This window comes from Theropithecus gelada, chromosome 9, assembly GCF_003255815.1.
Source record: "Theropithecus gelada isolate Dixy chromosome 9, Tgel_1.0, whole genome shotgun sequence".
NCBI lineage: Eukaryota > Metazoa > Chordata > Mammalia > Primates > Cercopithecidae > Theropithecus > Theropithecus gelada.
The window spans coordinates 65,341,175-65,356,168 of record NC_037677.1 but is presented as its reverse complement, the minus strand read 5'-3'; the positions used below and the strand labels follow the sequence as shown (position 1 = coordinate 65,356,168).

General features: G+C 43.2%; 1 protein-coding gene across 3 annotated transcripts in view; it reads left to right on the top strand.

Moving 5' to 3' along the window:
• The window catches only part of CCAR1 (cell division cycle and apoptosis regulator 1), a 77,622-nt gene that overhangs the window by 46,730 nt on the left and 15,898 nt on the right, over nt 1-14,994 (top strand). For all 3 annotated transcript variants that reach the window (XM_025395918.1, XM_025395916.1, XM_025395919.1), the window contains 3 exons: nt 2,389-2,580; nt 8,318-8,557; nt 10,412-10,523. In XM_025395918.1, coding sequence (XP_025251703.1) covers nt 2,389-2,580; nt 8,318-8,557; nt 10,412-10,523 — 544 coding nt within the window. The remainder of the gene's footprint in view (nt 1-2,388; nt 2,581-8,317; nt 8,558-10,411; nt 10,524-14,994) is intronic.

The following is a 14,994-nucleotide window of genomic DNA, read 5'->3' as shown; positions in this document are numbered from 1 at the left end:
AATTGTCCCAGATGTTGGATGGTGGGAGTTCTTTCAAGCTATGTGCCCTTTTGACATATCTTTATCACTTTTTGAGGACTTTTTACTTACTAGCATTTTAAAGCATTTCAATTTTATTTTGTGCTATCCTTGTCCTAGTTCAGGAATCAGTCATTTCCCCAGGAAGCCCTGGTTCCTTTTTAGTGAAGAATGGTATTTAGAAGCCAAGATACGCTCATTGCAATTAGGTTGCTGCTCCCAACCCCCTTCAGTGAACAGAGATACAGAAGATATATAGATAAATAGATAATACTTACCAATATTTAAATCTATATTTATTTCTATATCTTACGCATATTGAAAGCTGTGAATTTACACGGGTGCCTCCAATTCTTCCAATGACATGACTCTGCCCTGTGCTATCTCTGCATGGATTACTCTCCTTGCTCCATCTGGGTTTCAATGTTTAGTAATGAAGGAGCTCATCATCAATGGGCAGTTGTGGCTCCACCACCCTGCCAGCCTCCATCTCCTGTGTAGACATCTACATTCCTTGAAAAGAGTGCTTTAGGCCGGGTGCGGTGTCTCAAGCCTGTAATCCTAGCACTTTGGGAGGCCGAGACGGGGGATCACGAGGTCAGGAGATCGAGACCATCCTGGCAAACATGGTGAAACCCCGTCTCTACTAAAAAAAATACAAAAAACTAGCCAGGCGAGGTGGCGGGCGCCTGTAGTCCCAGCTACTCAGGAGGCTGAGGCAGGAGAATGGTGTAAACCCGGGAGGTGGAGCTTGCAGTGACCTGAGATCCAGCCACTGCACTCCAGCCTGGGCAACAGAGCGAGTCTCCGTCTCAAAAAAAAAAAAAGAGTGCTTTAGAACTGAATTGTTCAGGATAGATGGAGACAACTTCATGAGACCCCATCTCTACAAAGAAAAAAAAAAAAAATTAGCCGAGCATGGTCACATGTGGCTGTAGTCTCAGCTACTGGGGAGGCTGACATGGGAGGATTGCTTGAACCCAGGAGGTCAGTGCTATTTGTGAGCTATGATCACACCACTACTCTCTGGCCAGGGTGACAGAGTGAGACCCTGTCTCAAAAAAAAAAAAAAAAAAAAAAAAAAACTTTGTGTATAATGAAATGCACAAACCCAGTCCCTTTTTGGATTGGCTTTTAGCAGGCCTGGTTCTCCCTTCCCACTGCCATTTCTATTAGAGAAGCCGAAGAATTGCTACAGATAGGGTCAGATACATGATCTGTCTACCAATCAGATACTCACTTTCTGAATTTTGAATGTTAAGAATGTGATGCAGAATGTCTGTGTCTCTTGTAACATTTTCTTTTAGCACACTTTAAAAATAGTTAAAATTTTCATCTGCCGTGTGGTGGTGTCTTTCTGGCCCACTTTCGTCATCTACAGGGATATAATTCTGCTGCTGCTTCTCACTCTTTTTTTAAAAATACTAAATTTGTGTGGGATTTGACCTCAATATTTGAATCATTTTTATGTGAATTTAGATTGTCTGAATTTTATAAACGTAGTTTCTTTCAGATAGCTTTTCTAAATTCATAGAGCTCTGCTCTTTTGTTGTTTTGTTTTGTCAGAAACATACGCTGGCTTGCTTTCTGAAGTTTGCTGTTTCTTTTGCCCTTCATCACTTTTTGTCTGGGCGTTCTCCTATGTCTTTGTTGTTCCTCTCCTACTCCCAGCAGTTTCTCCTCAGTATAGGGCCCTAGTAAATGAGCTTTGCAAGTTTGTAAGGCTAGAGTGGCCTAGGCCTCTTCAGATCTTAAAATAAATTCTCTATTCACTCTCTTGTTAGGGGTAAAATTTTGCCTAGTTTCAGCTGCTGTACTTTCCAGTAAATACCTACTGGCTGTTTTTTGGTTTTCTTGTTCTCCCATTGCTTTCCTTATGCTTTCTTTGGACACATTCATCAGTAACACATAGGTCTTTTGGCCTTTTCCCACCCATTTGTATATTGGTTTGTGGGGATACCTTGTCACTTAGTTTTGTTATGAATGCTATCGGTTTTTGATTTTGATATCTATATTGCTTTGTGTTTTTAGTGTGAGGTTTCAGGAAGATCTAAAACCTATGCTACCACTACTATTTTCCCAGAATTTTCTAAATTATATAATCTCAATATAGATAACTTTTCCCCCTCTTTACATGGCAGTTTCTTATGCTGGGAAATCCAAAAGAGAGTTAGGAGCCATCAAAGCTTACTACGCTTAGTGAATTTGAACTTTCCTCCCTTCTCAACCCTTATGGTTAGTGTAAGCACCATGAAGAGTCATGGGAATTTTGTTCCTTTATGTGGTATATATTCGATGTATATTCATCTTGGACGTGTACATACATCATACTTGCAGATTTAACCTTGACTTGAAATTTGAAATATTTAGGAAGAAGAAAGGAAACGTCAAGAGGAAATGGAACGTCAGCGTCGAGAAAGAAGATATATTTTGCCTGATGAACCAGCTATCATTGTACATCCAAATTGGGCTGCAAAAAGTGGCAAGTTTGATTGTAGCATCATGTCTTTGAGTGTCTTGTTGGACTACAGATTAGAGGATAATAAAGAACATTCATTTGAGGTAATGTTTTCAGTTCGAAATAAGAACCATATAAGGGCCACACATTATGACTAGTTAATATATCTCTGAAATCTTTTTTCTTTGTTTTTTACTTTTTTTGTTTTTTTGGTTTTTGGGTTTTTTTTGACACAGAGTTTCGCTCTGTTACCCATGCTGGAGTGCATTGGCGTGATAGTGGCTCACTGCAACCTCTGTCTCCTGGGTTCAAGCAATTCTCCTGCCTCAGCCTCCCAAGTAGCTGGGATTACAGGCACCTGCCACCACACCCAGCTAATTTTTGCATTTTTAGTAGAGATGGGGTTTCACCATGTTGGCCAGACTGGTCTCGAACTCCCGACCTCAGGTGATCCGCCTGCTTCAGCCTCCCAAAGTGCTGGGATTACAGGCATGAGCCACTGCGCCCAGCCCCGAATGCCTCTTTTTCATTGCTTGTTTTTTTGAGTTTTTGTTGGTTTTTTCTTGTAATCTACTTCTTGGGAAAAAAATAGATGATTTGTCCTCTAAAGTTTCCTTACAGACTCACTTTTGCTGATTGCATTTCCCTGCTATGGTTTATGCGTTCCTCTATTCCCTATATTTCATTTAAATTGATTGTTGGGTCTAAATTTTTAATTAAGTTCAGTTCTGTTTTTTCCCTAAGACGCTTTCTTTTTTTTTTTTGAGACGGAGTCTCGCTCTGTCGCCCAGGCTGGAGTGCAGTGGCCGGATCTCAGCTCACTGCAAGCTCCGCCTCCCGGGTTTACGCCATTCTCCTGCCTCAGCCTCCCGAGTAGCTGGGACTACAGGCGCCCGCCACCTCGCCCGGCTAGTTTTTTGTATTTTTTTAGTAGAGACGGGGTTTCACCATGTTAGCCAGGATGGTCTCGATCTCCTGACCTCGTAATCCAACTGCCTCGACCTCCCAAAGTGCTGGGATTACAGGCTTGAGCCACTACGCCCGGCCAAGACGCTTTCATAAGTAGTGTGGTGTGTTCTTTCTTCAGGATATCCGTAATGTCTAGTTGACTCTTTTGGGGATGAGGTAATGCTTTATTATCTCCTCTAGAATTAAAATAGCATTTAATACCATTTAAAGAGCTTAAAAATTTAACTGGTGTTTGAGTTGTAAGAGAAAATAATTGTTGTTTAACTTTTCATTATTAATCTATTTTTTGTATAATTATTTTATTACTTATTTTATATATTTATTTTTGAGACAGAGTCTCACTTTGTTGCCCAGGATGGAATGCAATGGCACAATCTCAGCTCACTGCAACCTCTGCCTCCCAGGCTTAAGCAATTCTCCTGCCTCTCTCCAGGGTAGCTGGGATTACAAGCACAACGCCTGGCTAATTATTTGTATTTTTAGTAGAGACAGGGTTTCACCATGTTGGCCAGGCTGGTCTCAAACTCCCAACCTCAAGTGATCCACCCGCCTCACAAATTGCTGGGATTACAGGCATGAGCCCACCGCGCCCGGCCTATTTATTTATTGAGACAGTCTCCTTCTGTCACCCAGGCTGGAGTGCAGTGGCTCGATGTTGGCTCACTGCAACCTCCGCCTCCCGGGTTTGAGCTGTTGCCCTCCTTCAGCCTCCTGAGTAGCTGGAATTGCAGTTGCACGCCACCAACCCCGGCTAATTTTTGTATTTTTAGTAGAGACAGGGTTTTCCCATGTTGACCAGTCTGATCTTGAACCTCCTGACCTCAGGTGATCCACTTGCCTTGGCCTCCCAAAATGCTGGGATTACAGGCATGAGCCATTTCACCTAGCCTGTATCATTATTTTAGAGCAGCTTTACAACATGTAGTTTAGTTTACAACATGTTAGTTTTCAAAACAATTGAAAACTTTTATCTCTAAGTGTGTAATTGCTTCACTCCTTAAAAATAGAATTTCCAACATAATTAATTTCGTAGTGCCCTGTACAAAATCATATCTAAAATTATTGTGTTTAATTATTTTATCTTATCAACATGTCTTATGTTCTTTTGTTTTCTAAATTATATTGGAAAAATCAGTCATGCTTCTTTGAACCAGAAGGTCATTGTTCACCAGCTGGTAAGATGAAAATCAAGGAAGACTAGAGACCTTTGAGGATTACTAAGGCAATTATAAAACATAAAGTCCATGCTTATTAGTTTTCATATAAAACATGTTATAAATATTAAAATATGTCCAAGTTGTTGGGATTTTTTTTTCCAATGTTAATTATTCCAATAAGCAGATGTCCTTAAAATTAGATGCTATATGACGTTATCTTTTTTTAAGCAGTTGCCTGGCTGGGTGCAGTGGCTCATGCCTGTAATCGCAGCACTTTGGGAGGCTCAGGCAGGTGGATCACCTGAGGTCAGGAGTTTGAGACCAGCCTGACCAACATGGTGAAACCCCATCTCTACTAAAAATACAGAAAATTAGTCAGGCTAGGTGATAGGCTCCTGTAATCCCAGCTACTCAGGATGCTGAGGCAGGAGAATCTCTTGAACCCAGCAAGCAGAGGTTGTAGTGAGGCAAGATTGCGCCACTGCACTGCAGCCTGGGCAACAGAGTGAGACTCTGTCTCAAAAAATAAAAAAAGTAAGCAGTTGCCATAAATTGAAGTAATTCCTAATGGTGCCATCCTTGTAATAATCACTTAATAAATAAATACATAGACTGGGCACAGTCACTACAGCACTTTGAGGGACTGAGGTGGGAGAATTGCATGAGCCCAGGAGTCTGAGGCCAGCCTGGGCAACATAGTGAAACTCCATCTCAATATGAAATAAAAAAGATTGGGCAATTAATGAAAAATAGGCTAAAATAAATTATAGTTATAATAAATTTGCATTATCCTTTGTAATCAGAAAATGATGTGATTAAACTATTTTAGCAAATATATCGGATTTGCAAAGATGACACATTTAAGGGCTGTGGTCAGCCATTTCAAGTTTTAGCCCTTTTTTGGAGACGGAGTCTCACCCTGTCGCCCAGGCTGTAGTGCGAGGACATGATCTTGGCTCACTGCAACCTCGGCCTCCCAGATTCAAGTGATTCTCCTGCCTCAGCCTCCTGAGTAGCGCTGGGATTACAGGCGTGTGCCTCCACGCCCAGCTAATTTTTGTATTTTTAGTAGAGAGAGGTATCACCATGTTGACCAGGCTAGTCTCGAATTCCTGACCTCGTAATCCACCTGCCTCAGCCTCCTAAAGTGCTGAGATTACAGGCGCAAGCCACCGCGTGGCCCGTTTTAGCCCTTTTTAAGAGTCTATTGAAAGCAATGGACTTTAGCCTTAAAAATCGGTACATAAGGCCGGGCGCGGTGGCTCACGCCTGTAATCCCCGCACTTTGGGAGGCCGAGGTGGGCGGATCACAAGGTCAGGAGATCGAGACCATGGTGAAACCCCGTCTCTACTAAAAATACAAAAAATGAGCCGGGCGCGGTGGCGGGCGCCTGTAGTTCCAGCTACTTGGGAGGCTGAGGCAGGAGAATGGCGTGAACCCAGGAGGCAGAGCTTGCAGTGAGCCAGGATCGCGCCACTGCACTCCAGCTTGGGGGACAGAGCGAGACTCCGTCTCAAAAAAAAAAAAAAAAGAAATCGGTACATAAGCTGGGCGTGGTGGCTCACGCCTGTAATCCCAGCACTTTGGGAGGCCAAGACGGGCGGATCACGAAGTCAGGAGATCAAGACCATCCTGGCTAACATGGTGAAACCCCATCTCTACTAAAAATACAAAAAATTAGCCGGGCGTGGTGGCGGGCGCCTGTAGTCCCAGCTACTTGGGAGGCTGAGGCAGGAGAATGGCGTAAACCCGGGAGGCAGAGCTTACAGTGAGCCGAGATCGCGCCACCGAACTCCAGCCTGGACGACAGAGCGAGACTCCGTCTCAAAAAAAAAAGAAAAAGAAATCGGTCCATAAGGCCAGGTGCAGTGGCTCACACCTGTAATCCCAGCACTTCAGCAGTCCAAGGCAAGCGGATCACCTGAGGTCAGGAGTTCAAGACCAACCTGACCAACATGGACAAACCCCATCTCTACTGAAAATACAAAATTAGCTGGGTGTGGTGGCACATACGTGTAATCCCAGCTACTCAGGAGGCTGAGGCAGGAGAATCGCTTGAACCTGGGAGGCGAAGGTTGTAGTAAGCTGAGATCATGCCATTGCACTCTAGCCTGGGCAACAAGAGCAAAACTCTGTCTCAAAGAAAAAATAAATAGGTACATAAAAAATTTATAATAAAGGCCGGGCACAGTGGCTTACGCCTTTAATCCTAGCACTTTGGTAGGCCGAGGCAGGCGGATCACGAAGCCAGGAGATCAAGACCATCCTGCCTAACACAGTGAAACCCCATCTCTACTAAAAATACAAAAAATTAGCTGGGTGTGGTGGCGGGCACCTGTGGTCCCAGCTACTGGGGAGGCTGAGGCAGGGGAATGGTGTGAACCCGGGAGGCAGAGCTTGCAGTGAGCCAAAACTGCGCCACTGCACTCCAGCCTCGGCAGCAGAGCAAGACTCTGTCTCAAAAAAAAAAAAAAAAAAAACCTAAATTTATAATATATAGCAATAGCCTGTTACCTGGGGATGCTTGCGTAGTAGTAATAGATGTTCCCTATTCAGGCTTTAAAATTGTTTCCCTAATCCAGAATTTTCTTCTCCTAGATACCAATATGACTTATTTCCTCATTGCCTTCTGTTCACTTTTTAAATGTCACTTTATCAGAGAAGCCTTGTCTTGTTATTCTGTAGGTGTTTATCCTGCTTGTTTTTCATATAATTTGATATTGATTTGGTTATTCCTTGTCTTAAAAACCGGGCAGCCCCAGAACCAGAATCGGTTAACAGAGACTTCATGATTTGGTTATTTATTACTTCTCTCCACTGGCTGGATGATAGGAGAGGTTTTTATCAGCTTTCTTCAGTGCTGTATCCCTAATGCCTAAAACAGGCCCTGTACATACCAGGCATTTGATGTAAAATTTATTGAGTAAATTAATAAGGTACACTTATCATGAAGATTAACAGTTGGTTGGCTTTGCGGGGTGGCTCACAACCTGTAATCACAGCACTTTGGGAGGCCGAGGCGGGTGGATCACCTGAGGTCAGGAGTTCGAGACCAGCCTGGCCAACATGGCGAAACTCCATCTCAACTGAAAATACAAAAATTAGCCGGGATTGGTGGCACAAGCCTGTAATCTCAGCCACTCAGGAGAGTGAGGCAGGTGAATGGCTTGAACTCGGGAACCAAAGGTTGCTGTGAGCCCACATCACGCCACCGCACTCCAGTTTGGGTGACAGAGCAAGACTGTCAGGAAAAAAAAAAAAAAAAAGATTAATGGTTGTGTTAAAAATTTGATAAGTGGCCGGGTGAGGTGGCTCACTCCTGTAATCCCAGCGCTTTGGGAGGCTGAGGCGGACAGATCACAAGGTCAGGAGATCGAGACCATCCTGGCTAACACGGTAAAACCCCGTCTCTACTAAAAATACAAAAATATTAGCCGGGCATGGTGGCGTGCACCTGTAGTCCCAGCTACTTGGGAGTCTGAGGCAGAAGAATGGTGTGAACCCAGGAGGTGGAGCTTACTGTGAGCCAAGATCGCACCACTGCACTCCAACTGGGTGACAGAGCGAGACTCCGTCTCAAAAAAAAAGAAAAAAAAAAGGTTGATAAGTTTACATAATCATCATATGTGGCAAGTTTTTATTTGCTAAATTACTGTGCTAACTTTATTATTTCTGTTGAAATTTGGCTAGGTTCATGTTGGTATCTTTTTATAGGTTTCATTGTTTGCGGAACTTTTCAATGAAATGCTTCAAAGAGATTTTGGTGTCCGTATATACAAATCATTACTGTCTCTTCCTGAGAAAGAGGACAAAAAGGAAAAGGATAAAAAAAGCAAAAAAGATGAGAGAAAAGATAAAAAGGAAGAAAGAGATGATGAAACTGATGAGCCAAAACCCAAACGGAGAAAATCAGGCGATGATAAAGATAAAAAAGAAGATAGAGATGAAAGGAAGGTCTGTAATAACAACCTGCTTTAGAACTTTCAGTTACTCTTCTACGTTATAAAGGTTGATGTTGATTTCCATCAGAATATTAGATGTAAAAGCCAAACTGAAAGATTTTACTATATTAGAAAATCAAGGCCAGGCGCGGTGGCTCAAGCCTGTAATCCCAGCACTTTGGGAGGCCGAGACGGGCGGATCACGAGGTCAGGAGATCGAGACCATCCTGGCTAACACGGCGAAACCCCGTCTCTACTAAAAACACAAAAAATTAGCCGGGCGAGGTGGCGGCGCCTGTGGTGCCAGCTACTCGGGAGGCTGAGGCAGGAGAATGGCGGGAACCCGGGAGGCGGAGCTTGCAGTGAGCTGAGATCTGGCCACTGCACTCCAGCCTGGGCGACAGAGCGAGACTCCGTCTCAAAAAAAAAAAAAAAAAAAAATCAAGTCTTTGAAACCATCACGGCTAACACGGTCAAACCTCGTCTCCACTAAAGATACAAAAAATTAGCCAGACATGATGGCACATGCCTATAGTCCTAGCTATTGGGAAGGCAGAGGAAGGAGTATCACTTGAACCCGGGAGGTGGAGGTTGCAGTGAGCCAAGATCACACCACTGCACTCCAGCCTGGGTGACATAGCAAGACTCCATCTCAAAAAAAAAAAGAAATTCAGATCTTCAAATTAAGCCAATATGAGCATCTATAGCTAGTTTTCTAATACCTTATTCTTAAAATTTTTTTCCCTTTTTTTGAGATGGAGTCTAGCTCCGTTGACCAGGCTTGCTGAAGTCTAGTGGTGTAATCTTTGCTCATTGCAACCTTTCCCTCCCAGGTTCAAGCAATTCTCCTTCCTCAGCCTCCCAAGTAGCTGAGACTACAGGTGCATGCCACCTTGCCTAGCTAATTTTTTTTTTTTTTTTTTAAGTAGAGGCAGGTTTTCACCATGTTGGCTAGGCTGGTCTTGAACTCCTGACCTCAAGTGATCTGCCCACCTCAGCCTCCCAAAGTGCTGGGATTATAGATGTGAGCCACCACACCCAGCCTAATTATTACTCTTTTATAGTACGGACATAGTGGCTTGCTCCTATAATCCCAGCACATTGGGAGTCTGAGGTGGAGAGATTGCTTGACTCTGGTAGTTTAAGACCATCCTGGACAACATGGTAGAACCCCCTCTCTACAAAAATTACAAAAATTAGCTGGACATGGTCGTGTACCTGTGGTCCTAGCTACTTGGGAGGATGAGGCAGGAGGATTGCCTGAACCCAGGAGTTGGAGGCTGCAGTAAGCCCAGATTGTGCCATTGCACTCCAGCCTGAGCAACAGAGTAAGACTGTGTCTCAAAAAAAACAAACAAAAAAATAGTAATTTACAATGTAAAACTTTTGAATAACTTCAGTGGATTTACTGTTTTTTAGTTTTAGTAATTTAATGTTTGGTGAGATTTCTTGCTTAATTTAAAACTATTTTAAGCCAGGCACGGTGGCTCACACCTGTAATCCCAGCCCTTTGGGAAGCTGAGGCAGGTGAATCACTTGAACCTGGGAGGCGGAGGTTGCAGTGAAGGGAAATCATGCCACTGCACTCCAGTCTGGGTGACAGAGCCAGACTCCATCTCAAAAAAATATATATATATATATAGATGTGTGTGTGTGTGTGTGTGTAATAATATATAATAATTGTTATGATTGTATAATAATAATATAACTGCTGGCTATAGTGGCTGACGCCTATAATCCTACCCCTTCAGAAGGTCCAGGCCAGTGGATCACTTGAGCCTAGGGGTTGGAGACTAGCCTGGGCAATATGGCAAAACCCCATCTTCTAAAAATAAGTAAATAAATAATAAAGGCATTTAAATTACAGAAAGAAGATAAAAGAAAAGATGATTCTAAAGATGATGATGAAACTGAAGAAGATAACAATCAAGATGAATATGACCCTATGGAAGCAGAAGAAGCTGAGGATGAAGAAGATGGTATGATTGAAATTTACTTATTATTTCTTAGAGTTAAGAATGCATTTTTTGTTTGGTGACATTGTATCACTGAAATCTATATTTTTAATATTTTTTTCTTTGGAATAGAAAGAGTAATACACTCTTCAGTGAGAAAGTTTTTCCAATTTTTAGGTGAGAAGATTGTTTTAAGACATATTTATTACTAATTATCCTAAGTCTCTCATATAATTAATACTCAGAACAAATTTCCCTAAACTTGGTGCTTAAGCTGTGCCATAAAAGCTATAATAGGACAGGCACAGTGGCTCACACCTGTAATCCTAGCACTTTGGGAGACCAAGGCAGGTGGATCATTTGAGGTCAGGAGTTGAAGTCCAGCCTTGCCAACATAGTGAAACCCCATTTCTACTAAAAGTACAAAAATTAGCCAGGCGGTAGTGGCGCGTGCCTGTAATCCCAGGTACTCCAGAGGCCGAGGCAGGAGAATCACTTGAGCAGGGGAGGCGGAGGTTGTGGTGAGCCAAGATTGTGCCCTTGCACTCCAGTCTGGGCAATAGAGTAAGACCCTGTCTCAAAAAAAAAAAAAAAAGTATAATAGTCCCTGATGTTTCATATAATAATTGCTTATTTTTTTTGTTGAGACAGGGTTCTCACTGTATTACCCATGCTAGGGTACTGTGGCATGCTCACAGCTCACTGCAGCCTCAACCTACCGGGCTTAGTATGATCCTCTCACCTCAGTCCCTGGAGTAACTGCGACAACAGGTGCTTGCCACCATTCCCAGCTAATTTTTATTTTGATTTAGTTATTTATTTTCAGACAGAGTCTCGCTCTGTTGCCCAGGCTGGAGTGCAATGGCGCTATCTCGGCTCACCGTAACCTCCGCCTCCCGGGTTCAAGTGATTCACCTGCCTCAACCTCCTGAGTAGCTGGGATTACAGGCATGCGCCACCACACCCGGCTAATTTTGTATTTTTAGTAGAGATGGGGTTTCTCCATGTTGGTCAGACTGGTCTCAAACGCCCCACTTTGGCCTCCCAAAGTGCTGGGATGACAGGCGTGAGTCACTGTGCCCAGCCTAATTTTTAAGTTTTTTATAGGCACAGGGTCTCACTTTGTTGCCCAGGCTGGTCTTGAACTATTGAGTTCAAGGAATCTGCCCACATCACCTTCCCAAAAATGCAGGGATTATAGGCGTGAGCTACATGCCTGTCCTGAATATATATATTCTTTTTTTTTTTTTTTTTTTTTTTTTTTTGAGACGGAGTCTCACTCTGTCACCCAGGCTGGAGTGCAGTGGCACGATCAAGCTCCTCCGCCTCCCAGATTCATGCCACTGAATATATTCTTTAGAAAACTAATTCGGGGCTGGGCGTGCTAGCTCATGCCTATAATCTCAGCACTTTGGGAGGTCAAGGCGGGGGAATCGCCTGAGGTCAGGGGTTCAAGACCAGCCTGGCCAACATAGTGAAACCCCATCTCTACTAAAAATACAAAAAATTAGCCGGACATGCGCCTGTTATCCCAGCTACTGGGGAGGCTGAGGCAGGAGAATGGCTTGAACTCGGGAGGCGGAGGTTGCAGTGAGCCCAGATCGTGCCATTGCACTCCAGTCAGGGCGACTGAGTGGGACTCCGTCTCAAAAAAAAAGGAAAAAAAAAGAAAAACTAATTTGGGCATTTTGTTTAACAAAGACTATCGTAATGCAAAAGAGTACATACAGAGTTTAAAGACTACTAATAGTAAACACCCATATACCTTTCGCCTAAGTTTTATAAGACAGACTTTAGTACCATGCGGTGACATTTAAAATACTGTACAGTAGATGCTCTGACCATAGACATCAGCGATCAAATACCTATAAAGTGCCTCTGAATACCTTATCTGTTCTTTTCCAGGTAGATTTGTGGCTTTTTAAAAAAAGTATATTTTTCTGATATAGAAAATTATAAGAGTTCTTTTTGGTTTTTTTATAGTTTGTGTCTCTGGTAATTATTTTTACTTATGGTATTTTTTGTTTGCCTCTACATTTTCTTCTCTCTACCGTGTCAGTTTTTTTTTTTTTTTGAGACGGAGTCTCGCTCTGTCGCCCAGGCTGGAGTGCAGTGGCCGGATCTCAGCTCACTGCAAGCTCCGCCTCCCGGGTTCACGCCATTCTCCTGCCTCAGCCTCCCGAGTAGCTGGGACTACAGGTGCCCGCCACCTCGCCCAGCTAGTTTTTTGTATTTTTTAGTAGAGACGGGGTTTCACCGGATTAGCCAGAATGGTCTCGATCTCCTGACCTCGTGATCCGCCCGTCTCGGCCTCCCAAAGTGCTGGGATTACAGGCTTGAGCCACCGCGCCCCGCCCCGTATCAGTTTTTAATATTGTTTGATGAAAAAGTTGAAAGGATAGTGCAGTGAACACCTATGTATTCATCAACTTTGATTCAATAATTGTTAATATTTGTCTTGTTTTGTTTTTGTAACCCAATTTGACATATGAATTCTTCAGTTTGCCTAAGAAAAAACAAAACATGCTCTGAAATAACCACAATTCCATAATCACTCCTAAGAAAATAAGATCATAATAGCATCTATTAATACTATGTAATATCTCCTCTTATTTGCCTTAATATAACTCAATAGCAAAGACATAATATTCATATAGCAGTATTTATCTTCATTACTTGCTTTGCTTTATGAGGACTTAAGCCCTTTTTACAGCCCCATTTTCTCTCCCCTGTACGCCCAGTATTATTTTATTGCTGCTTTAGTTGAATCATTAAACAGTATTCTCATTATTTTGTTAGTGTTCCAGCTGTCAGCCCCCTTTTTTTTTTTTTTTTTTTTTTGAGACAGAGTCTGGCTCTCACCAGGCCGGAGTGCAGTGGCATGATCTCGGCTCACTGCAACCTCTGCCTCCCAGTTTCAAGCAATTCTCCTGCCTCAGCCTTCCGAGTAGCTGGGACTACAGATGTGTGCCACCACACCCAGCTACTTTTTCTATTTTTTTTGTTTTGTTTTGCTTTTTGTTTTTTGAGATGGGGTCTCACTCTGTTGCCCGCTAATTTTTGTATTTATAGTAGAGATGGGGTTTTACCATGTTGGCCAGGCTGTTCTTGAACTCCTGACCAGGTGATCTGCCCACCTTGGCCTCCCAAAGTGCTAGGGTTACAGACATGGGCCACTATGCCTAGCCTAATTTTTGTGTTTTTTGGTAGAGATGGGGTTTCACCATGTTGGCCAGGATGGTCTCAATCTCCTGACCTCGTGATTGACCTGCCTCAGCCCCACAAAGAGCTGGGTTTATAGGCGTGGGAGCCACTGACCCTGGCCCAGCCTTAGTTTATTTTTTCCTTTCACTCCTTTGATGTTGGTTTCATCCATTTTTCTAGCTTTAAATACTATCTATATACTGTTAATTCTCTCAAATTTCTAGTTTTCTTTCTTTTTTTTTTTTTTTTTTTTTTTTAAGAGATATAGAGTTGGGCCGGGCGCAGTGGCTCACACCTGTAATCCCAGCACTTTGGGAGGCCCATGTGGGTGGATCACCTGAGGTCAGGAGTTCGAGACCAGCCTCACCAACATAGTGAAACCCCCTAAAAATACAAAAAAATTTCTGGGCATGGTGGCGGATGCCTGTAATCCCAGCTACTCGGGAGGCTGAGGCAGGAGAATCACCTGAACCCAGGAGGCAGAGGTTGCAGCGAGCCGAGATCACGCCATTGTACTGCAGCCTGGGCAGCAAGAGCAACACTCCATCTGTAAAAAAGAAAAAGGCAGGGTCTGTCACCCAGGCTGGAATACAGTGGTATGGTCATAGCTCACTGCAGCCTCAAACTTCAAGGCTCAAGCAATCCTCGTCCTCAGCCTCCTGAGTGGCTGGGACTACAGGTGCATGCCATTGCACCTAGCTGTTTAGTTTTTTGTAGAGATGGGGTCTCAGTATGTTGCTCAGGCTGGTCTTGACCTCCTTGGCTTCAAGCAGTCCTCTGCCTTGGCCTCCCAAAGTGCTGGGATTACAAGGATGTGCCAAGCCTCAAATTTCTATCTCATATCAGACTTCTTTCCCAGTCTCCCATACTAGTCTGTCTACTTGACACCTCCACTTAGTTATCTGGCATTTCAAAATCAGTATGTCTGAAACTAAACTCCTGCTAACCCCTTCACCAGAAAGAAAACATACACAAATCCTACAACCTTAGCCTTTGCCAACCATCTCATTTAATGACAATTCCATCTTTCCAGTTGTTCAAACTAAAACGCAGGAGTCATCCTTGACTCCTTTCTTTCTGTGATACCCTACTTCCAGTCTATCAGGAAGTCATATTTGCTGTGTTTTCAAACTTATCCAGAATCAGTCCACTTCTTACCAATTCCACTAATTTGACTATAATCCAAGCCACATTATCTCTTGCCTAGATTATATTAATAGACCCCTAACTTGTTTCCATGTTTCCTCTCCTCTACAATAAAGTTTCTCAATACAGTTGCCAGAATGATCTT